The sequence below is a fragment of the Lepisma saccharinum genome, chromosome 22 (genome assembly GCF_977018435.1).
Source record: "Lepisma saccharinum chromosome 22, izLepSacc3.1, whole genome shotgun sequence".
In the NCBI taxonomy this organism is placed as follows: domain Eukaryota; kingdom Metazoa; phylum Arthropoda; class Insecta; order Zygentoma; family Lepismatidae; genus Lepisma; species Lepisma saccharinum.
Genome location: NC_139250.1, coordinates 2,959,552 through 2,983,309, shown reverse-complemented (window position 1 = coordinate 2,983,309; position 23,758 = coordinate 2,959,552). Strand labels below are relative to the sequence as shown.

Genomic DNA, 23,758 nt, shown 5'->3' with positions numbered 1-23,758 from the left:
GTGACATCAGTGCATTTCACTATGCTACTCTTAAACTGCAACATGAAAAGTTCCAATGAAATAGGTCTGTAACTGTGCAGTACATCTTAATAATTTTACACATAAAAGCAAAATGCAAATAGACTGTTTTTTGTTAATAGAACAAAATAATCAATTTTGCAAGTCAGGAATTTATATAAGAATCCTACATTTTAAGCCGAATTGTGTAAAGCATTATTATCAAGACACTGAAAAATTCCACATGTACACTGTTACAGTTGTAGTTTCAAATAAAATTATATTAGATCAATGATAGCCCTTACTTAGAAACTCATACTGTACTTCGTTATTAAGAGAATCATAATGTGATTTTGAAATCAATGAATAACAAAACTTTATGTGATTTAATACTTAAAAATATATGTGTAATTCCCTTCAGTTCATATTAATTGGTTTATTTTTTACTTTGATTTGAGAATTTTGATGTAGGTTTAGCAGTACTTATGGAGTTTGAAATTCAGCTGATATAAGTTGTAAAGTTTCAAGTCTTTTCTCTGTCACCTGTTTGTTTTACAAGAATCTGACCGACTGATTCTAAAGTCTTCTTTGCATTTCTATGAAAAAGAAAACAAGTTAGTACTTATGCGAATTAATTCACCCTTGCCTTTAGTTAGAAGCTTGTGATAAACATATTGGGTCACCATTTGAGATTGTGCAGGAAAAACATTTCATAATAAAGCTCTTGTTTTTCAGGATCTCCATCACCTCGCAAGAAGAGGAATAACTCGACACCTACGAAGAAGAATATCGCAGAGAAGAAGCAGATTTTGCAGCAGTTGGTGACACCACCTGTAGCTCAGAAGCCAAGGAAAGTTAGTCTTGGGGAGCTGATTCAGCTCAGTGAAAAGAAAGCTCAAGCAGCAGATAAGAAGAAAGAAGAAAAAGAAGGAGAAGAGAAGGAAACTGAATTCAGCGGCCAACCTGTTCCTCCTCAGTCAATACGACCAGAAATGAAATTGGAGAAGAAGGTGACGTTCGCAAAGCTTCTGGACAAGGTGTCGGCAGAGATAAGCTCTTCGAGCCCCGACATTATGGACCCTCCTAGATCTTCCAGCACGCCACCGTCTCCGGCGTTTGAAAAATGCACACATTTCTCCCTCAGGAGGCGGGATAATTCCCCAAACAGCACAAGTAGCAACCAAGGTAGTGGAAGCGACATTGCAGACATTTCCAGCTCGGACACGCTGGCAACACCCGATCTATGCAAAAGACGGCTTCTTGGTCCCGGGAAAGCCCGCGTTACAAAGATATCAAGTGCTGATTCAATTCTGGCGATGTTCCGTAACTTTACCTCGAGTAAGATGTCAGGTTCGACACCGTCTAGTCCTCAAGGATCCGATGGGGAAGATTCGTCTGGTTTTCCGACACCTCTTTCCACGCCTGATTCGCCGCTCTTTTCAGCTTCGGCTGCCCAATCTAGCAATACTATTGAAGTGCCTGTTCTGGATGCTTTGAGTGCTCAAAAGACAGCCGTGAATTGCAATCTTTTACACCCACCGACCATTCTTCTGGAAATTCCCATGCTCGACTACAGCAAGTGTCTGTCGCCCATCAAGGAAGTCCCTACGCCTCTTTCGACCCCTTCACCATCACCTGTACCTACACCTTTATTGTCACGTGGGAGGCCGGAGTTGTACTTGATATCTGCTGCACCAGATTCCGACGAAGACTCTGATGGTCTCAAGGAAACGTCGATCAGAATAGAGGTTATTGAGCCTGGACCCAAAGGAGCGTTTGTCGTTCCGCAGATATCAATCACGGCTGTTACTTCGGAAGAGGAGCACGATGAGGTGGTAAGCACAAAGAATGGTTCAAGACCTCTAAAAGATGACGTTAAGATCATGATCGAGAAGACTGACAACATCAGTGTCTCCTCGAAATCACTCAGTTCTCCTAAAGTGAAGATGAAGCCTCCTCCGTTACCTCCGCCACTTATAATATGCAACGACGTGGATCCAACTCCCAGCGTGCCTGGAATTAAGGAACCTGAACCAATCACACTCATGGACGAAGCAATACCTTCACCCCTATTGGATAATAAGGCACCAGTTGTCATTTCTCCATTACTGGGATGCAAGGAACCAGTGCCTGCTCGCAATCACGCGCAAATCACTGTACATACAGCTTTAGAGCCAGCGGATGTTAGTAGTGTGTGCAAATCTGGTAAAGGCTGCGATAACGACGAAGGTTGTCCATCTAGTCCCATTATTCCTTTGTTGACTATTTCAGTACCCTCGCCAACCAAGTCTAACCCTTTATTGCGGACTCATATACTGGGCTCTCCCCCTCCTAGGCGGCTGTCCCTCGCTCACGAAAAGCTGCCATCGGGTTTAACTGGTCATGATCCGACAATCGTGGAGAGCACGGCATTTTGTTTCCCATCTTTAGACCCTGGCCAAGCAGCTCAAGTGAAAAACAAGATAAAAGGGTTGTCCAAACGCTTGCTGAAAGACTTTGATAAGCCTAATTCATTAGATCTTCCGTGCGGACCTCCTGTCATTACGGTCACGACCAATATGAGCGAAGCAGAGTCGGACACTGATTCGCCCATCGTGAAAACGACAGCAGGGATGTCCTATTTAAGTCCATTCTCAATGTGCTCACGTGCAGACCGAACGGCTTCAGAGTCCAATCTTAGTTCGTCTGGCTACAGCTCAATGGCGAGCCCCGGGCCATCTCGGTGCGGCTCCAACAACCCCCTCTGCCCCTCTGAAGTGGAGGACCCTCCCACTCCAGGAGCCACGTGTGGACCAAATCTTCATCCACCTCAAGTGCCGCAGGTCTGGCCACGAAGACCTTCTCCGTTGCTCCGCACTCCAAACATCGAGGATGACGGCCAGACGACGGGGAATCAGACGGCAGTCCGCAATCCGATTCGCTGCCGCTCTGACTCGGAGACCCTGTCAGATGATCTCATGATGGAACCTGTCGAACACGATTCCACCGTGGACAATGAATCTAACGACGAGGGGATAGGGACTGACCACCTGGAGGAACGGATAGAGGATGGTGAACTCAAGAGTGCGAAGGAACTGCAAGTATTCATAGGTAAGATCCTAAAATGCCTTTCATTTATCATATTTTGAACCATGCATTGTTACACGAGTCTCTTCAGTCATGAAAGATTTTTCACAGCAGCAACTGGTAGGTGATTGTGTTTATCTGAAATGCCAAGAATAGAATACATCAGAGGTATTTTTTCAATATTCAAGCACATTTCAAAAGAACTGAATACCCTTGGCAAATTAATATGTGCTACCATAATTTAGAATTTGTAGTGAAGATATTCAAACAATATTTATTTCTTATTAAACATAGCCTGTCTAATCCTTTTGATTCATCACAACATCTAAGGAGTTTTGTAGACTTTGTGTAGAATGAACTACGATGCATTAGAACCCCTCTGATCATAAATAAGCATACCTTTTCTGCCAAGAGAATTGAATACAGTTTCCTATGTTCAGTATCTGCTGGTTTCACTCTTATTATTTTTATTGCAACTTTATCTATACCTCTGCTGCATACTTAAGCTTTATTTTGTATTATTTGAAAAGGGAATGACATTTATTTTACTTTTCACATAAAAAGGCATACTGAACAGAATGAAATCTTGCAGCATTTTTCCCCGGGGGGGGGGGGGGGACCTTTTCCCTCGCTCCCTGCTGGATACCCCCATGTTTAGGTGCAGAAAATGTCACGCCCCCTAATTAAATTTCCATTTATTTTTGTTTAAACATCTCGTGCATATTGTTTTGGATTATTTTCAAATAATAATTGCACCAGAATAGATTCAGGATAAATTTTCGTGTGTAAAAAAAAAAGGCAGCATAAAATGTAATTCTATATCAAGTGCAATTTATATATTACATGTACAGGTGTGGCCTGATTATATATATATTTGGAACTGTTCCTTCTGCTTGATGAACAGACTAGAATAACAAATTCCAAATCTTAGTTTCAGAGTTAGCAGAATTAGTCTCGTATACAGTGGAACCTTGATTTTACATTTTTCAGGAGGACCAAGCTGAATAAACTTAAAATGCGGGAAAATGTAAAATCGAGAAAAATTTCATTACATTTTGCTATGTGGGAATCAACACGATTGAATATATAATGTAGGAAAATGTAAAATCTTGGAACGTAATATTGAGGTTTGACTGTATTATCTTTTCACACGGTCACAGAGAATAGTCTCTCGGTTTACAATAATATTTTGTTTTAGTACTGACGTCTGATTGGTGTAGATTTTTCGTAAGTATTGTATCTACCTGTACATGAAATTTTTATCTCCTTGTGGAATTTGTGTAGTCTTATTTTAAAAACAACTTAACCAGGCATTGCTTTCTTACAGTTTATTCTCAACGTACTTTGCATACTGTATCCACTGAAAAGTGGCATAACCATGTGTTCAAAGCCATTAAGTGAAGAATGCCTCATAGAATTGCCAATAAAAGTGAATCTGTTTAATTCATATTTGTCTTGGCTTGATGGCAAACTGCAGAGTTAAAGTATAAGTTTTCACGTTTACTATATTAGAATAATATTCAACTTTCTAATACATGTGATATTTGTTACCTTTATTTGTAGGAAAAGAACTTGAAAACGGGAAGACTTTAAATGTGCCAATCATTGAACTGGGCTTGCAGGCTCATACAAATCTCATTCAGAAGAGCCTAAGCTTAGAATCGAAGCAGCCACAGGGTAAGAAAATGTTGTCATTGAAAGGTGAAAGTTTGGATTCGAAACTTGGAATGGCATCTTTGCAGTTACCCGCAATCGTTGTTCAAAGTGACAGTGCCACCACCATAGTGGACACCGAAAAGCATCTCAGTCCCGTGAGCTCAAGAAGCGAAAGTCCTCTCAGCGACAAGATGGGCTTCGGTAGGTTTTCTCCGTTGTTCTACGGCAAAAATAAGACTGAACTTCCGTACACAGACTCTGACGGTCTCTACGACTGTCCAAGTTCCGAAGTTCTTCATTCGGACTGTCCAAACAAAATGCACCGTAAAAGTGGCAGGAGACGGGAAAGGAGGAACAGCACCAGGGCAAGAGCGAGCAAGAGTCCGAGTCCAACGAAACCTGCTGCTTCCCCTACCATATTGCTAGAGGTACCCTGCAAGGATAGGTCACCTAGAAAACCAAGTCCAAAACGGCGCATCAGGTCCCAGCCTTCTACGAAAGTGTCATCGTCCTCATCATCAGAGAGCCTGACATCATCAAAGTGAGTATTTTGTGCTTTTTGTCACATTTTATTTATACATAATACAGAGTCCGGCAGAAGTAAAGCCCATTTTTATGTAGTGTAGTATAAAGCGTATATTGATGCAATGCTCTAATTGTCTTAGAACCTTTGTGTTCCAAGTTTCCTGAAGTAAAATGGCCCATCAACTGCCACAAGTGGCGGCTCGATTCCCAGACCTAACTCCACCCAATTTCTTTTTGTGTGGTGTCCTTGGAGTAGAGATCTTCTGTACAGTGACTGTACATGGGAAAACCTGTAACATTGATAAATTGAAAGGCAGCATTAAAAGAAAATTGTTGACATTAACATCGATTATGTCATAAGACTTGCTTGTGTGGTGGATGTCTCCCACGAGATGGACAACATTTTGAGCACTTAATTTAAAATGTGTTAGGTGCTTCAGTTTGGTGATGTGGTTATATTTCATTATTACATACTTTGATTTTCAATAAGTAATCTGTACAATTCTAATCCTGTAATAAAAGATTTGGTGTAGATTAACAGCTCATGAAAAGTGGGCGTTACTTCTGCCGGATGCTGTATTACATATCTAATTATAATATGGTACAACAATGTGCGTTGAACTGTTGCATCTGCAGGCTGTCACTGCAAGCCAGGTAGCGACAGTACATGCAGTGTTGCCACATTCAACAAATAACGGATATATTTGATCCAAAATATTTGGCCCACTTAATAAAAACCTGCCATTTTGGAGTATTTTCACCACTTTTTATGAGTAAAAATTATTTGTATGCACACTCAAATAGCAAAAGAACACGTCGAAAATAACTATCAGTCCAAAACCTAATGACACAAAATTATAGCTTCTGTTGTGGAATGTCGTGTTGGGTTCTATATTCACTTGCACGAAGCCTTCGAGCTGTTCTGCTTCATTGTAAGGTAATACGCTAAGGTAGCAGTTGTACTTCACAATAACATATTTCCGCAAACTAAAAACAACCGAAAATGTTCATAAACAATGTAATCTTCATGAACTATGCAAAATATTTCACTTTCTTGAGGGGGTACAGAGGGTCATGGGTACACTTATTAAAAATCACCAAGCATATCGCTACTACAACCCTAGGTATGTTCGGCTACATACGGTTAAGTTAGATTCAACTTTTTCTTGTTTTTGACCCACACTCTATTCTTGTGAACTCTTTACCCGTGTATTCTGTACTCTGTGCCAGATTGTGAGCAAATTATCTTTCAATAACATCACACATTTGCTATTTCATGTATGCAAACATGAATTATCTTTCATTACAGCAGAGATGTGTCAGTCAAGTTGTCGTCATCCGAGAAGAGCCCAAGTCCCGAGAAAGGTTGGGTGGGTCCTCCTACAGAGGGCGGCTGGGAGGCAGAAGTTAAAGTCCACGTTTCAACAGAGGCTTCAGGGGAAGATACGGCAGAGGTAAAAAAACTTATATCTATATGTACTATGCTGAAAAACATACAAGCAATTCTATGCATTTTTTTTAAAAAAAAAAAATTGCAAACTACAATTTGAATCCAATTTATATTATGAAAATCAGGATCTTTATCCACACTGTTAATATACAGGGTGTTTCATAAAGGACTTTACAACTTTGTAATTACATACAAATTTATTCACATGCCTCAGAGAGCTGGTTTTGGTGTAATTTTGTAGCAAAATACATCAGGTTTTGACTCACGTAGTAGCTTAGTTCCGAATCACACCACCGCTAGTGCTAGCAACAGTTGTACGAAAATGGCTGCCTTCACTGGTCCCGAATGTGCTCGTTGTGTGTTTTGGTTTGAAGAATCCAAGTCTGGAACAACAGTTCAACGAAATTTTTGTACCAAGTATGGTAGAGGATGACCAAGAACATTTTTTTGTGCCTTAAGCAAGAGCAAAGTTTACTTTCCAAGGGAGAACAATTAACGGAATAGTGTACCTAGATATGCTGGAAAACTTTATTTACAGCTAAACATGCATACAGTTGTTCCTATCAAATCAGTGGATAGGCAACTTCTGGGCATTTATCAAGGATAAAGTTTTCAGACAACCCCTACCTGCTACACTCGCTGATCTCGAAGCAAGAATCTACGGTGCAGTTGAGGAAGTTACGCCTGACATGCTGCAGCGGGTTTGGCAAGAAATCGACTTCAGATGGGATGTCTGCCAAATTACCAATGGAAGTCACATTGAATGTTACTAACTTATAGGGCAAAAACTTGATATATTTTCTTACAAAAATGACACCAAAACCATCTCTGTAAGTCGTGTGAATAAATTTATATATAATTACAAAGTTGTAAAGTCCTTTATGAAACACATTATATTATTCCCTCAAAGATCATCAATCTTGTCATCTATTTTCTCATTGTTTTACCATGTTTTACATTGAATATACAGTTGTTACACAAATAATGTTAAAGTAAAAGTTTTCTACTTGTTTCTGAATTTAATGAATTCTCATTGCAAAAAATGTCACACAATAATAAATATAATAATCCTCAACAACTGACTGCTTTTCCAAATGCCTTCAACTATGTATGCTCTTGTGTGATGTCGTGAAGCTAATAGGCACTCTGTTCACATAGAGCACAACAGCTAAATAAAGTAATAATTTTCACAGTCTGAATTTAAATAATGCTGGGGCATGCTGTTTCCATTACACAATCTTCTGTTTCTGTTTCAAAATTTAATTCTCGTTTTATTTATACGATGAGGAAAGGAGACAAAAGAAAACTTTCAAAAAAGGAAAAGATGCAAGTTTGTGGCTTTTGAGACAAAAGCCTGCTACTTCCTTCAAGTAGCTGCCCAATTGCCCTATCCATGCTGAGTCCAAAGGTGCAACCACACATTATTATAACAACATTACGAGGGTCACTATTTATATTTTGAGCCTAACAATGAAAAAACAGGAATTTGGCATTGAAAACTGCTTTATTGTTTTTCGAAGTATTCTCCTTTATGGTCAATACACTTTTGCATTCGTTCGAACCATTTGTCAAAGAAGTTTTTCCAATCTTCTTGAGACACCTCCATGATATGGTTTTTGAACGCATCAACGGCATCTTCCGCCGACGAAAATCGTTGTCCACGCAATTTATTCTTGACATTCAGAAACAAGAAGAAGTCATTGGGTGCCAAATCAGTACTGTACGGAAGATGACCCATCAATTCGATTTTTTGACTGTTCATAAAGTCGGTTGTTAGACGAGATGCGTGACAGATGGCATTGTCTTGATGAAGAATGATCTGACGGCGTTTGTTTGTTTTCCGTATTTGACCGAAGACCTCTGGAAAACAAATTGTTGTGTACCATTCAGAGTTGACCGTTCTACGTTCCTCTAAAGGCACAGTTGCCACATGACCAGTTTTCCCGAAAAAACAGGCGACCATTTGTTTCGATGTGCTTCGAGCGCGAACAACTTTTGTTGGATTGGGTTCATCTTGAAACACCCATACAGTCGACTGCTGTTTACGTTCCGGCTCATATGCATATATCCATGATTCGTCACCTGTTACAATCTTATATACATCTTTTGAAGCACCACGATTGTATTTATTGAGCATTTGTTTGCACCAATTGACGCGAGCGTCTTTTTGAGTTTTTGTTAAATTGTGTGGGATCCAACAAGAACATACCTTTCTCACAGCTAAATGATCATGTAATATTTTATATATGCTGGTGGAACTAATGCCTATGGTTGCCTCAATCTCACAGTATGTCACATGACGATCTTGCAGTATTAGGTTTTGCACAGCATCAATGTTTTCTTGAACAACAACTGATTTTGGACGACCTTCGCGAATCTCGTCGGTGAGCGAATGGCGGCCACGATTAAATTCGTTATACCAGCATTTCACAGTGGCAAGGGATGGGGCTTCATCGCCAAATGTGGAAGTAAGTTGATCGATGCACTTTTGTCTTGATAATCCACGTCGAAAATCGTAAAATATCATCACACGAAAATGTTCACGAGTTAATTCCATTTTATTGTTGTCACGCAATCTCCAAGGCAACATAAACAACACAAATGAAGCTATTGACAAAACATTTGAAGTACGTTATGGTCAATAATGCCAGACGATTCCATGCAAACGTCAAATCGCGCCTAACTTCAATCAGTGTTGCCAAGGCTCAAAATATAAATAGTGACCCTCGTATTATTGTTATTGATTTGCTTTATTTTACTTCGTTTATTGCGCCACTTTTGGCTAATTTGCGAAGATGGGGATGAGTGATGATATGATGAAATTGATGAATGGACACTCACAAACATCCATGCCAAAGCTGGGATTCGAACCTGGAACCAACATTATTATTATTATTAATAGTAGTAGTAGTACCAAATATATTATTACCCTCGTAAATTATGAAAAAGGGGGTAGAAGTTGGTGCTAAAGCATTTGTGTTCGAACAAACGATTTGAATTATTTTTTCAACACGTTCAATTTCACATTAATAATGGAAAACAAGCACACAAACTATTTTTGAAAGACAGAAAATGCTTGATAAATGCATTCCAAATATAATTATTTTTTACATTAACGTGTAAATCTTTCGTGCACAATATATGTTTCACATTATTCAACATGAAGCAACGTGGACACTAAATTGTGTATGTATTCAAAGTTTCTTTAATGCATGTATATACAATATATATTATTTAAATACATTACAAAACCAATTCATTCATCTCTCAATAAACCAACAGTAAAAATTACATAAATTGTCTCCCAAATGTGCATGTTCCCTTTCCTCCAAACAATTGTTCACGCATATAAAACTAATTCAATTAAGACAAGTTCTATTTCTCTGTCTGGTAATTTACAATGCATTATAGAAAATAATAAATGACATATTGCGAGCAAAGCGAGCAAGAAAATTTTACGAAAAGTATTTTTATTTGCATAAAATTTGAAGTTGTGGGCGGTAATTGCCCCCTGCAGGCACACTTGGCCGTAAATGTTTGCCCCCTAGTACTCATTTCCATCCAAGGTTGGGGAGGGCAGTGCCCCCCCTGTGGTTGCGGCACTGGCTGAGTCAACATAATTTTTAAGCTCCCTCCAGGAATCGAACCTGGGACCACTTGCACCAAAGGTGAGAGAGAGAGTTCTGAGGGGGAAAACAGAGTCCAGGAAAGACGAGAATGAGTATGATAAACAAATCACAAAATATCAAAAAATTAGGAGCCTCGTATGACAGTCTACACAGCATGCTAACTTATGTTAAATTTTTGCAGTATTAAAATAAAAATGTTTTCACAAGGCACCAATAATTCAGAAATTTTGTAATTTTATTTTAGGACCAAAATGTCCAAATTACATTTTTTAATGTCTCATTAATACATTAATTATCTTATTTATGAGCTAATATTCATAATTATTTACACAATGGCAAATATGGCTGCCATGAGATTTGTTTCTGTATTGCAAGATGTTGAAAATTTTGCATACCATCTCTTATTTACCTAAAATATCAATTAAAAAAATTATAGATGTTGTAAGTGTACAAAAGATATTATTGGGAGATATACATTTCTGTAAATGGAGTGAGATACATATATTCAAGTGCACAATAATTCCACAGAATATAAAAAAAGTCAGCTGTTATTAAAATATAAGGTATGATACATGAAATTGTAATATTCTTACATATGTTGATATATTTGTTTATTGTGTTACAAATTATGAGATGTAACTTCAACACTCATATTTAAATCAGTTTATGTTGCCGCTTTCCACAAAAGTTTAAATCTTCAACATTTAAAAACATTTGAACATCGATATTTTTAGCATGTGTTTGGTAGCAAAGATCTGTGAGGAGCTGGTAACATTGGAGACTGGCTTTATGATGGGAAGATTGAAAGGACATGTATATTTTGTAAGCTCCTTATTTGACTTCAAATGGAAGAAATATTGTAGAAAAGTTTGATGTACAGTGCTAAAAGACATATTTATGTCAAGAAGAAGTGTTTATGACATCTGATAAAACATGATGATCAGCTTTAGTTGTCATTTTTTTCATTTTATGAACTGTATTAGTGGTGAAGCAATTGAAGCAAAAAATCGCCATATTGGTTTCAGATAGCTAAGTATTATCCACAAGCATCCATGTACACAGATGGTGTTCAGTGTTCAAATTTGCAAGATTAGTGTTCAGTAATAGCCCATCTGTAGTGTGATCACTATATTTCTCTCAATTAAACTTGTTTATGGTGAATAAACAACTTCGAATATTTGAAGGTCAATCTTATATTCATACAAAGAGAAAAAATGTATTTTCTATAAAGAATATTCATTTATTCAAAATTTAAGACTGGAAACTGGAAAAATAAAAACAGTTGTCCTCAGTAGAGAGATTTATATAGAGAATAACTTTATTAGTTAAGATTAAATGTAAATAATATTTTATTTATAATTTGTCAGTGTAACTTGCCTGAGAGTATACAAATACAATCTTTTGCACTATATAGTTACAAAACTGAATATTCATACACACATATCACAGTAGACTTAGCAATGGGCATTTTTTTCGTCAAAGCTCTCATGCTACCTATTGTGCGGAGACACTCATTGAGCTTTGGATTGGTTATAAAATATTAAGAAAGGTAATGAATGTATGTGTTTACCTACTTGACCAATCATGAGTATCTTCTCTGTTCAGTGTCTGTTAAATGTCATACTGCTGAAGCAAGTAGGGTATAAAGCAATTACCAAAGTTTCCTTCATATTGCATTGCAGTATTAATCTGAAACCAGGTAAAAATGTTAAGAATTCCCTGGCACAATAGCAACACATTACAGGATTGAGGATATTTCGAGTCTTGAGCTTTCTCTTGAATAGAATACGCTCTGGTACACCAATCCTATGTTCTTGTGGGGCATTGTACCAAGAGATATTGAATGAATTTCCCTTACAGCTTTCACATTATTAATGAACAAAGTTAGGATTGCATTGCTTCTGAATCAGTCAGGCGGTGAAATAAATATTATAGCAGTTTAGGTTAGATTTTCACAGTATTTCAAGTTCGTAAAGCCAAAAATTCAATGAAATTTGCAAGAAGCTGTGCAAATCATGTATTATCTAAAATTTGTAGTTTCACAGTTTTGTAAAATATTTTCTTCCAACAATTGTTAACTTGGTGAAGGGAGGCATTATCATGCTTGGGGCATTCCATAAAAAGTGGCCCTATTCCATGGGACCATTCCGAAAGTCGCACGAGTTATGGTAACTGGTTGTCCCATAAGGGCTCCCGTGCGTTTCGTGAGCTTCATTATGCTGTCCCAAAAGTCGCATTCCGTGCGTCTCGTGAAAGAACTAGATTCACCAAACGCACGGGCCAGGAGGCTGGGTTGTTCGGTGAGAATCATCTGCTGCTTGCAGACCTCGCACATGCATAATGACTTCAAACTGCACTAGTTCAGAAAATGTATTATAATTTTAACAGAGAGCGATATGAAGCAACATGCGGAAGATGTGTGCCATAACTGTTCTTACAATGTGATTAAAATGAGTAACAGTGTTCGCAGCAGAGTTTATTTTTGCCAGAAGGACATGCCATCCGCTGAACACCATGCGGAAAATTTGTATTGCGCTTTCGTCTAGAGCGTCCCATAAGTCTGAAGAATAACTGGTTTCACCAGGTTCACAAGGCTAGTTAGTTTCGTTCATTTTGTTAAGACTTTCGGAACACACTCCATGTAAATAACAAAATGAATCAATATCATTATTATTATTGTTTCTAATCTCTAGCCTATATGTTTCACAGACAAATGAAGTCAAAATTTGTTACTTTCTTTTGAAGCGTCACACACGTACCCTATTTTCTTTACTGCTCTTCATGCATTCAGGCTATGTCATCATGTTCAAGTTTTTTCATTTGTTAACAGCACTACAAAATACTTCATAATTCTATAAAATTACTTCTTTATGAATATTTTAATCCAATCTCATATCTATTAACCTTACATTTTATGTGTGACTGTCACACATGTAACTATGGAATGCACCGTTTAAAAAAAAATCAATATCCTCATGTGGGTAGAAATTACATTATGATATAAAGCCATTGACGTCAAGTGACTCCCAAATTTATTACGGTAGTATAAGCACTGAATTCTTTGCTTTCCCTCTTCACTCAAGTGGATTTTTTTATATGTAGTAATCATTGAAAACTACCTTCTCTTAACATTAATTTGTATTCTTTTTAATTATGATTTTTCACTACATTGCTTTTGACATTGACCAAGAGTAAGAAGTTGATTATTGTTATAGTCATACATAGGAAATAGAATATAAATGAAATAAACAACGTTAAATTGTATAAAGTTAAATGTAACACTACTTACGTGAGTGAGTATGAAGCTTTTTTGGAACAACGTTTCAAGGTCCTACTGCCCCCTTCATCAGGTTCGTAAATATTTTCCTAAGCACTGAACATAGTGCTGCGTTAAAAAGAGTTAAACGTGGATTAGGTTGAGGTTAGGGTTGAAAACACTTTCCCTGACACATTCCTAATTAAAAAAACTCCACATATTAAAAATCCTGTAAAGACAAACCACCTATTTCGATTAAAACCACTTAAAAACGGGAACACTTGAAATCGATAAAAACCCAAGTCAATTGCAATTGCAATTGAACAACACCAATCTGATATGAGGTGAAAGCTGCTTCCCCTCATATTCAGTCCCCCTTCCCCTCCTATTACGTCACTATTCTAATGTAAATTCTTGTTCCTCACCGGCCTCTCGGATGACCTCCGGAGTAACATGAAAGTGATCTTAGGTTCAGTTTTCATTGCCTTATCCCATTTCTTTAAAAGTCTAACCCAACCTTCTTCCAAGTTGCCATCATCCCTGTTAAGTTTAGTACTCCTCCCTATGCAAATATTCGCGGCTTCATAAACATTTCTACCTAATTTATTTTCCTCGTTCCTGATGACCTCTCTCTTTACGATTTTATGCCCACTTTTAATGATATGTTCAGATAGCCCCGTTTTGGGGAATCCCTCTCTGATGTCATCATCATGCTCCCCCCATCTCACGTGCATGCTGCTTCCCGTCTGCCCGATATACTGCCTGCCATATTCGCATTCTATCCTGTATACACCTTTTTGTCCATCTGGGTTTTCCTTCCCCTTCCTCCCTTTTTATATTCTACGAACCTGATGAAGGGGGCAGTAGGACCCTGAAACGTTGTTCCAAAAAAACTTCATACTAATTTAACTTTATACAATTTAACGTTGTTTATTTCATTTAATAGTGAGTAATACGCACCAATCTACAATATGATAGGAAATAGGTTGTGTTTCAGATATGTTCTATTCTTACTTTTCCTACATGACCTATTTTGACACATAATTATGTTAATTTTCCAGGATACAAACAACTTAGCAATGAAGAAGCTGTCTCCAAGGGATGAACTACCAAAACCTCATAGAAAAATATGTCGTATGCGGACAATTGGTCATCAAATAAGGTAACATCTTCATATGCTGTTTTTACTCGTAGTTGTTTCAAATCAGTATACAGGGTGTGCATAAAAGAATGCACCCATCCCATTTACCCCTTGGTTACCAGTGTTGAGAGACATATAACAAGCATACAGTGGCGGCGATTGGGGGGGGGGTGAGGGGGGCAGTTGCACTCCCACTTTTCAACACTTTTGTCCCTGCACTATGTTAAACCTTATCTACAAAGGGGAATATACTGTCTTTGCCCCCACCCAGTTTTGGCACCTTGCCTCCCTGGTTTTGGAACCCAATCGCCGCAACTGCAAGCATAGGTTGCAACTTGTACCCATTGTGCACTGTTTTTGCAAAATGGCACCAATCAAACAGAATGTGTTTTTGTTGTAAAATATGCAAAGAAAGCCTTGTTATTACAATGCAGTGCAATTTACCGTTGGTGTATAAAATTCCTGGTTACCTGGACAAAGATGAGAGCACCGGTCACTGTTATAGAAGGCATCCTGATTCAAGTGTGGAAAAAAATGACTGTAAACTAGATATCTGTTGCATCACAAAGGGTGTGCATATTGAGTCTCTTTAAGGTAAGCTTTGCGAGCTTAGTTTTGTGATGGAAACAACTCTTGTGCCTCATCAAGGGACTGAGAAAAATATTTTTGAAAAAGAGTGCATTCTTTTATTGACACCCTGTATGCAAGAATGTGCTGTGTATGTGAACAGTTGTCTGCTCCTGACAGCATCAGATGATGTGAATTCACAAAATGCTGTTTAATAGAAACAAAACAAAGAATGCAAGTAAATGTCCAGGCAAGTGCATACTTTTATGTTTGAATTGTGGATTGAGTTATTCATCCTTGTCATTATGATTAACCATTGGTTTCCAAACAATGTTTTGTTGAGTGACATGTGGTTACCACTATTGCTCTTAAGTAGATCCCAGAATTAATGTGTGGTAGTTTTAAAGAAACTTTTGCAATTATCCATCAGATCTGTGTGATCATATTCATCGATTAAGAACACTAATACGTATCAATCAGGTTCTGCTTGCAATTTATGGCACTTTATAAGAATGTGATGTGTAAACGCAGCTTCGGAGTTTGTAAATGTTTTCATGTGGGCGTATGCAAAAGAAATGTATTCTTCTGAATAGATTTGAGACAGTGCCAATACATGAATATTGCAGGATTTTAAAATTGAAAAATGTATTCCATTGCAACCGGTCAGAACCCTCAACCACATGTTTTTTGAAGAAATTAGTAGAAATTTATTTTGTGGACTGCAGAAAAGTATTGCTAACATCGATATTAAAGGTGTTACTCATCTCTAATATTACTTTTCGTACTGCAAGGGAAAACTGTTATGGGATAGCTGATAGTGATAGTAGTCTCAAATGTTGCCTGTAGATGGCAGTAAAACCCAGCTTGGTAATAGGTTAGGTAGCAGCTGTGCTTAAGGCGTAAGTATATCAGGTTAGTGGGAAGTCGTGGGATAGGTTTGCTGAAGATTGTGTTGAGAAATATGGAGATATGTGTTAATGCAATAATAAACCGTTTTCATGTTTATATCTGTTCCAGCATTTTTTTTTTTTTTTTAGCACTTGTGACCTATTTACTGGCTTCTGTTGCATATTGTAATACAGTGGAACGTTGATAACTCGAACCTCAACATCTCGATTTCCTTGACAAGTCGAATTTTTTGAAATCCCCTTGAATTGTCCATAACACTCAATACTAATTTTACCTCAACAACTCGAATAAAACCTTGATAAGTTGAATTTTTGTAGTTTATGGGATGCCGTTCGAGCTTAATAACTTGAAGGTAGACTATGAAAAACCTCTATGCGTTGAAGTTACATTCTTATCATATCTATAATTCGAAGTTTTAGTTGCACGGACCTCAATAAGTCTGTGTAGGGTGCATAATGTGAGGTGATCAACAATCGTGTCTGGACTTGAACTCCCCCACCCTGCCGTGTATGTAACCAACATTCTTAATGTGCGTTGTAGAAGTGTTGATACATAAACTTTAGACCTCTATAACTTGAAGTCAGCAATTTGGCCCTCAATAACTCGAACCTTGGTAAATTGAAATCCTTGATACCTCGATTTTTTTACTTTTTCCCCTGAAGTTCGAGTTATCAAGGTTCCACTGTATACCGAAATCTGCTTTACTTACCTAGTTCCTACTTTTGTTGTTTGTACTCTTGTAACATGGTGATCAAATATCGTAGGTAAAGCTTTAGGTTCTCTGACTTTTCTCTTGCCTTTGATAAAGTGAACATCTTGAGCTCAGCGCATGGTGTCCAGTAGGTGTCCTTAGTTTCGTTCTTGTATGGGTATGTCTGCATTTATTATGGGGAGGTGTGTTTTCTGGAAATCATGGAAGAAGAGGGATGTTTTCAAGTCTTGTTTTTTGTCTATGTTTTAAGTTTTTCGAAAAAGGCATACCTTTCATGCACTCTCTCACAAAATTGCTCTCTCTTATATGAGGTGTGGCTAGGAAAACCAGATTGATATTGCTGTCGACAAACAGCAAGCGCGTCAAGCTCAAGCGGTGCATGAGTGTATAACGTGATATCCTGCCTATCGACTGTGTGGTTGCCCAGGGTGTGCGGCAGTCAGTTCTGCTGTAGCTTGTGGGCGAAGTGAACTGTACATCTGTGCTCCATGAGCAAAATGTTAAGTGTGAAAGTGGAACAGCATATCAATGTGATGTTGCTTATGAAACTCGGAAAATGCACCGCAGATGACTTGCATCCTGGACGGCCTTGCACGTCAAAAATGGAATAAAACATGCAAATGTCGGTGAATTCATTCGAATTGGGTACCCAAAGGTCAAACTGTCAACCAACATTATTTCACTACGGTGCTGACGACCCTTTGTGAGCGAGTAAGACAATGACGACCTGATTTGTGGAAATGCAAGTAATGGATTCTTCATCAGGAAAATGCTCCTGCCCACACGGCATTGTCAGTCAAAGCTTTTTTGGCCAATCATGGAATCCCAGTGTTAGAACATCCACCCTATTCGCTGGATCTCGCTCCGTGTGACTTTTTTTTATTCCCAAAGGTCAAATTAGCACTGAAAGGAACCAGATTTATGACCATAGGATCTGTGAAAAGAAAAGCAACGGAGGTCATGAACATGGTTTCAGAAAATCATTTCCAGCACTGCTTCCAACAATGGAAGATTCATGTGGAGCGGTGTATCGATTGTACAGATGGGTACTTTGAAGAGGATAATGTTCGTATTGTACAAAATAACCAATAAAAGATTTTGTAGCAACAGTCCGGTTTCTTTCTAGCAACACGTCGTATCTTGCAATTTGTGAGTAACATTTGAATCTGTCAAAATCTAACATGGCACATAGTCTACAATTATAGCCAGCGGAATTCTTCTAGTGATTTTGTATGTACTTGTCATTAATATGTGAGCAGCTCGGGAGTAAAACTTGATGATCCACATTCTGTTCCAAATTGAGTTAACATTGGATTCAGTTGCTGTACAAGAGTAAATGAAGTTCCTTCATTAGCCGCTGATAGCCAGAAACACATGAGGGAACTAACCCATAAGTCATAATGCAATGGACGATCTGTCACTTCCATTTTTCCGTTTCATACTTTTGTGGTTTATCAAATTTTACTCCCAAACTGCTTATAGACACATGCGCACACACACATTTCACAATTATCCTAAGTCCAAATGATTTCTAAATTACTTTATTTTTATGGTTGTAAATGCCCATCTGCCTTGTTTTTTTTTCACTTGTGGTTTGTACTTCCAAGTTTTCTGTGCTAAATATATAATTGAAGGTGGCCATCCATAAACTCTTCACATCAAATACAAATGTGTGCAAAATTTTATAAACATATTATCCATCAGGTATTCAATTAAGAAAAACTGTTCTGAATGTTAATTTTATTCTATTCAAGCAATTACAGTCATCCTTTATTTCCATGAGCATTATTCAGTTCTCCCATTAGTACTCTTATCAACCTTTCCAAAACTCGTTCTGCACTTTATTTGCCCTCAGTCATTATTAAATTGTATCATATTTACTATTACACTAAACATGTTTCTCTCTTGGAAGCTGTTATATCATGTTTTTCATTGATCAGGTATGGTAACAAGTCCGGTCAGTTTCGTCAAGCAACTTGTCCAGTCACTAGGTACGTCGACTAGATTCAGATATGCACTCGCACAAACTGGTAGTGAAGATTACTGTATAACACAGTTTCCATTAGTGGTAGCTAGTTTCACAGAGTTTCTCCTGTGCCGTCAGGGGTGGTAGGTGGTTAGTTGTTGATTTGTATCCGTGCTGGGCTGTTTTTGAAACTGTGCGATTTGAATGTGTGTGGTTGAATGTTATTTTAACGTGTTTAATTATGAAGGAGATAATTGATGAATTAGTGAAATATGTGAGTGAACAAGCACAATGAGATATCCTGTATTGCTCGCTTCCTAGCTTTCTGTGCTAACCGACAAGTTCACGTGTTGGTGCAAATAGGGTTTGTGTTGATTCCCGGAATTGCCAATATAATTATGTTCACTTGTTTCAGTTGAGATTCAAGAAAATGATGAGGTAGATATGGGAGAAATGCATGTTCATTTTAGGCTCAGGTAAACTGATTGATAGCATTGAGCACTGCTTATAGATTCGCACATTAACTACAGCACTTGTGGGGATAAGTTTTGGCATGTAATTTGACCAGGAATTCATGTTCAGGGTTTCAGATGTGGAACTTGTAGTTGGTTCCAATGTGGCTGGTGATAGTGTTCACCAAAATTAATCGAATTAAATAAATAGGTCCGCATATACGTATGCACATTTCTTGTGTATATTAATTGAGCAGGAAATGTGTGTTTTTAGAATATTGGCATTTTCCTAAACAATGCTGTAGGAACCAGTGTGAGTAGTTTATACTATAGAGCGACCACAAGGAAAAAAACCTTCCGTTCAGCTCTGGCCATAAGGAAGCATGGTCCACTCTCCCCCTCCCCTCCTCGTGGAGTCACAGGTCTGCACAGGTTTCTTTGCTTGTGGTTCCACTATAGACACAGGGAAATTATATTAGCATAGGCACCGCAGCTTTTCTTGGAAACTGTAAACAACCTAACTACATGAGTTGGTTCATGCAAACATGTGTGTATATGCCCCCGGGTGCCTGTCTCTCCTGTGAAACAGAAACATTGCCCTCGTTTCGTGGTGTTCGGCTTCAGTTAGGAGGAGTGCTTTCTAGTAAAAAGGTTCCGGAACTCTTCAAGTTGGTTTGCTATTGTGTCATCGTAAGAACTACTCAATATATTGTGGTATGTTCATAAATGATCATCTATGAAAAGGTATCGTACCTTTGCATACTGCAAGAGAAAAAATGTGCATTTCTTTTAGAGAGAGATTGTTTCATTCGTCTCTTCTCCTTTTGTGGGTACCTGCCTCCAAGTTTCATTAGGTTTCTTGGATGTTCGTCAGTTGCATAAATTAGGCAAGGATGTTCACTCCCTTTTATGCTGTCTTAGTGCTGGCTTTGAGTCCTTGCAGAGAAAAAAGGGGTTTAGAGAATCTTATTAATGTATAACAAGTTAAAGTATTGCATACACACACTAAAATCCAAACTCATAGTCTTAAGAGGCAACACTATACAGCTGTAATAGCAGAATTCACTATCATCTTGCATTAATTCATTCACTTGTGTCATTTTTTCATTGTTTTGTTTTCTGTTGGTAAATAAATTTTGCATTTTCAGGTTTTTGCGGAGGTTGGAGATGAGTCTGAAACGCCGGGAGAGGCTCGTGAGCCCATCGGATAGCGTGGAGAGCGATGACAGCCCTCCGTCGTCTCCAAACAGCAGTTCGTCTCTGATCGATCTGAAGAAGAACAAGGGACGTGTCCGGAAGGCCAAGCGAAGAGGTGAACAGCCACTGTTACAGGATGAACCTGTATCGTCATGGAGTCCCATACCATCGACCGGCTAGTGCTCTTATAAATGCTCGACAATCTTGTATGTTCTCTTATCAAGGTGTGGAAATTGTCAACACACACACCTGCATATGTATAAGTATATATATATATATACATAATGTTATATCCCGTCGTCACCCAAAGTGGTTAACCGGGATGTTTCTAAATGTTTTCTCCTTTTGAAGATAAGAAATATGTAAGTACAACTATACTAGTGAGAAGTATTTGGAAAGAGGTGGTGTTTGTTAAGAAGTTATTTTAAAAAAAACATGTAAATATATACTAGTCCTGAAGTTTTTGAAAACAAGAAAGTCCGTCACGGGACTTGTTGCCATGAGTTGCATTTTTGATGATCAGCTGCAACTTTTGCATTGTATTTGTCTTGAAACATGCTCAATAATGGTTTTCTGTTTTGACGACAATGCACAATTCTGGAATGGTGCTCCATGTACTGCCAGGCTATGATTAGTTGTTTTTTTCTGTTCGTGTGTGTACAGTAATTATTTTTCCTCAAGTGTTAGAATGTTACAGAAATCTTCCATGGATTTAACCTGAAACTTTTTCACTTTAAATAATGACATCTAAACATTATTCTTATTATTAAGAGAGAGTGTTATATGTTATAATATGTCAAGAGGGCTTGGGGCCGTTTTCGTATAATCTCAGGTGACAGTGGTATAAAAACTTTATATGATCAGTGCAGTTTTTGAGCTGATAGCATTGATATTGGAATATCACTGGGTAGAGGAGACGTAGAAGCTATATTTAGTGTCGTAACAATGAAAAAATAGTGGCAAAAGCTAGTAATACTTAGTGGAGCGTCTGATAGATCAAGTATGAATTTTTAATGATGGTAGTGTTACTTATAAGACCACGTCCAGGAACTTAACATAATTTTTTTTCTTATTTGTAAGTTTTCACATTTTTCATCCCATTAAATAATAGTGTTGAGCAGAACCGAACAAAATGTTTTTATTCTAACTTATTTTTCAATTTCCACCTTATTTTTAGACAGTTTTCAGATAACTTGGTGGCATTACTCCAAGTACAAATACAGAGCAAGCGGTACCTCATTTGTATTCGTGAAGCCAGTGAGCCTAGGTTCAAATCCTGCATGAAGTATGCTTCTTAATTATTTTTTTTAACCAATTCATTGTTGCGGTTTCAACTGTGTATCATTTTCTTGTCTTGAGTTTGAACTCTGCCGGTATATTTTGAAAAGTTCTTTTGCATTAGAAACAAGTTTTTAAATTAAAATTAACTTAGTTTTGTTCGTTCCTGATTCAACACTTGTACATTGTAGTGTTTGCTCCCAGTGGAGTAACTAACTGGCTGCCAATTCATCCAGGTAAAAATTCTTTGTTATTTGTTTTCAACAAAGCAAATGTTGGAACTATGTGGATGATTGTTGCAGTTTTCCCAACATTCAGGTTGTAAATGAACGTAAAGTTCTGTATTCATTCAAACAATAGCTTAAGGTGTTAGAGAGAGGGGTGTCCAGATTGAAATGCTGGATAATCTGGTGTGCATAATTGAATGTAATTTTAATTTTTCCATTAGTCAGTTATGTTTCTTGACATCATTTCCTTCACTTTACTATAATCATTGTTATGAAGGAAAGTAAATGTTTGTAATTACCCAACGATTTAAGTTATAAACGTTGTACTTGTTTTTACTTTGTGATGACGGTAAAAGTCAATCAGTCACACACTCCAAATTAGTGGCAATATCTGTGTTAAGTTTAATTTGTAGACAGAATCTAATCAGGACTGGACCTGCAGTTTATTATTATTTCTTGCAAGGCAATGTGTCTGTTGCCAATATTTCTGTGTTGAAACATACATCTATGATAGTTTTTTCCTTATTGGGTAACTCAAAATTCCAATGGATAAATAAGCATCATTTGTCAATATATATTTCTTTCATCCACCCTTATTTAGTATTTGAAAGTATGCCCCCTAGTTTAAATTTGCAGATTCTCTTGTAATAATTTATTTGTTCAGCTCTAGTTTGTCACTTTGTTTATGTTTATATGTTCATCATCTATGGTAAAGATTGAGAAATATTTTCATATTGATATCTAACTCCATTTGTGCTCTTACACTCACTGTTCTGATAAGAAACAATATGTTTTTGTTGTCATAACTCGTAAAAGTGGAGCATCACCTGTGGAAACTTGAAGACAATGATGGGTCTGTGATATTGTATAAGTAAAAAGAAAAAAAGAAAGAATTGTTGTAAGATATGAAGTTAGTTTATTACATGCCTGCACAAATTTGTTAGTTATGATCAGCGTTTACAACTTGTAAATTTAAGGGGAGAGATCTAAGTAAAAATAAGTGAACTGCATTTCATTGTTCATAAACTTGGCTATTCCCAGCAATACTTCCGTGTGAATGTAAATAATTTTTATATGTCTTAAAAATGTTCACTCTTCCAAAGCAATCATCATGTATAAATGCACTGTTTGTTACACTTTGAAATGTAAAAAAAAATCTTTTCTTACTCTATACATATACTTTTTTATGTGTGTTTGGCTGCAATTGTGTCACAGCCCAATAAATTATGTTGCTTTGTTATAAACAAAGGTGGTTTGTTTCGCAGATGTTTTTCTTGTATTGTTCCTGGAGTTTTTTAAAATAAATGTATACATCTTAGATTGCATTTACACTTATTTTTAAACTGAAATCTTAATAGATGAATTGAATAATTTGTAGACAAATATACATAGTTCTGCAAGCCACCACCAGATGGCATCACTGTACAGACCAGTCCTGCCATCTATTGTCAAGAATTTGAAGCTTGTAATTCAGCCTACTGCCAACAGATGGCACTGCAGTAGCAACAACATTGTTACTTGCTGTTTAACAATGTTCAACAGAGGTGCTGCCATCTGTTGGCGAAAGTATGAAACTTGTTATTCTTGCATAGATTAATACATGGTATCAAGATAAACAACACTAAGTAGTTCAGCATTCCATCACTAGATGGCTCTATTGTACAGACATGTGCTGCCATCTATGGACAGAACTCTGAAGCTTGTAGTTCAGAGCCCCACCACTAGATGGC

At 37.5% G+C, this 23,758-nt stretch overlaps 1 protein-coding gene across 6 annotated transcripts in view; it reads left to right on the top strand.

Annotated features, from left to right (window-relative positions):
* Nucleotides 1-23,346, top strand: part of LOC146004935 (uncharacterized) — a 470,180-nt gene extending 446,834 nt beyond the window's left edge. For 5 of the 6 annotated variants that reach the window (XM_083143992.1, XM_083143989.1, XM_083143988.1 and 2 more), the window contains 6 exons: nucleotides 733-3,087; nucleotides 4,627-5,260; nucleotides 6,554-6,698; nucleotides 14,641-14,741; nucleotides 18,849-18,899; nucleotides 20,475-23,346. In XM_083143992.1, coding sequence (XP_083000118.1) covers nucleotides 733-3,087; nucleotides 4,627-5,260; nucleotides 6,554-6,698; nucleotides 14,641-14,741; nucleotides 18,849-18,899; nucleotides 20,475-20,703 — 3,515 coding nt within the window. In that variant the 3' untranslated portion in view covers nucleotides 20,704-23,346. The remainder of the gene's footprint in view (nucleotides 1-732; nucleotides 3,088-4,626; nucleotides 5,261-6,553; nucleotides 6,699-14,640; nucleotides 14,742-18,848; nucleotides 18,900-20,474) is intronic. The other variant, XM_083143990.1, reaches the window with a different exon arrangement.
* The last annotated feature ends 412 nt before the right edge of the window (nucleotides 23,347-23,758 follow it).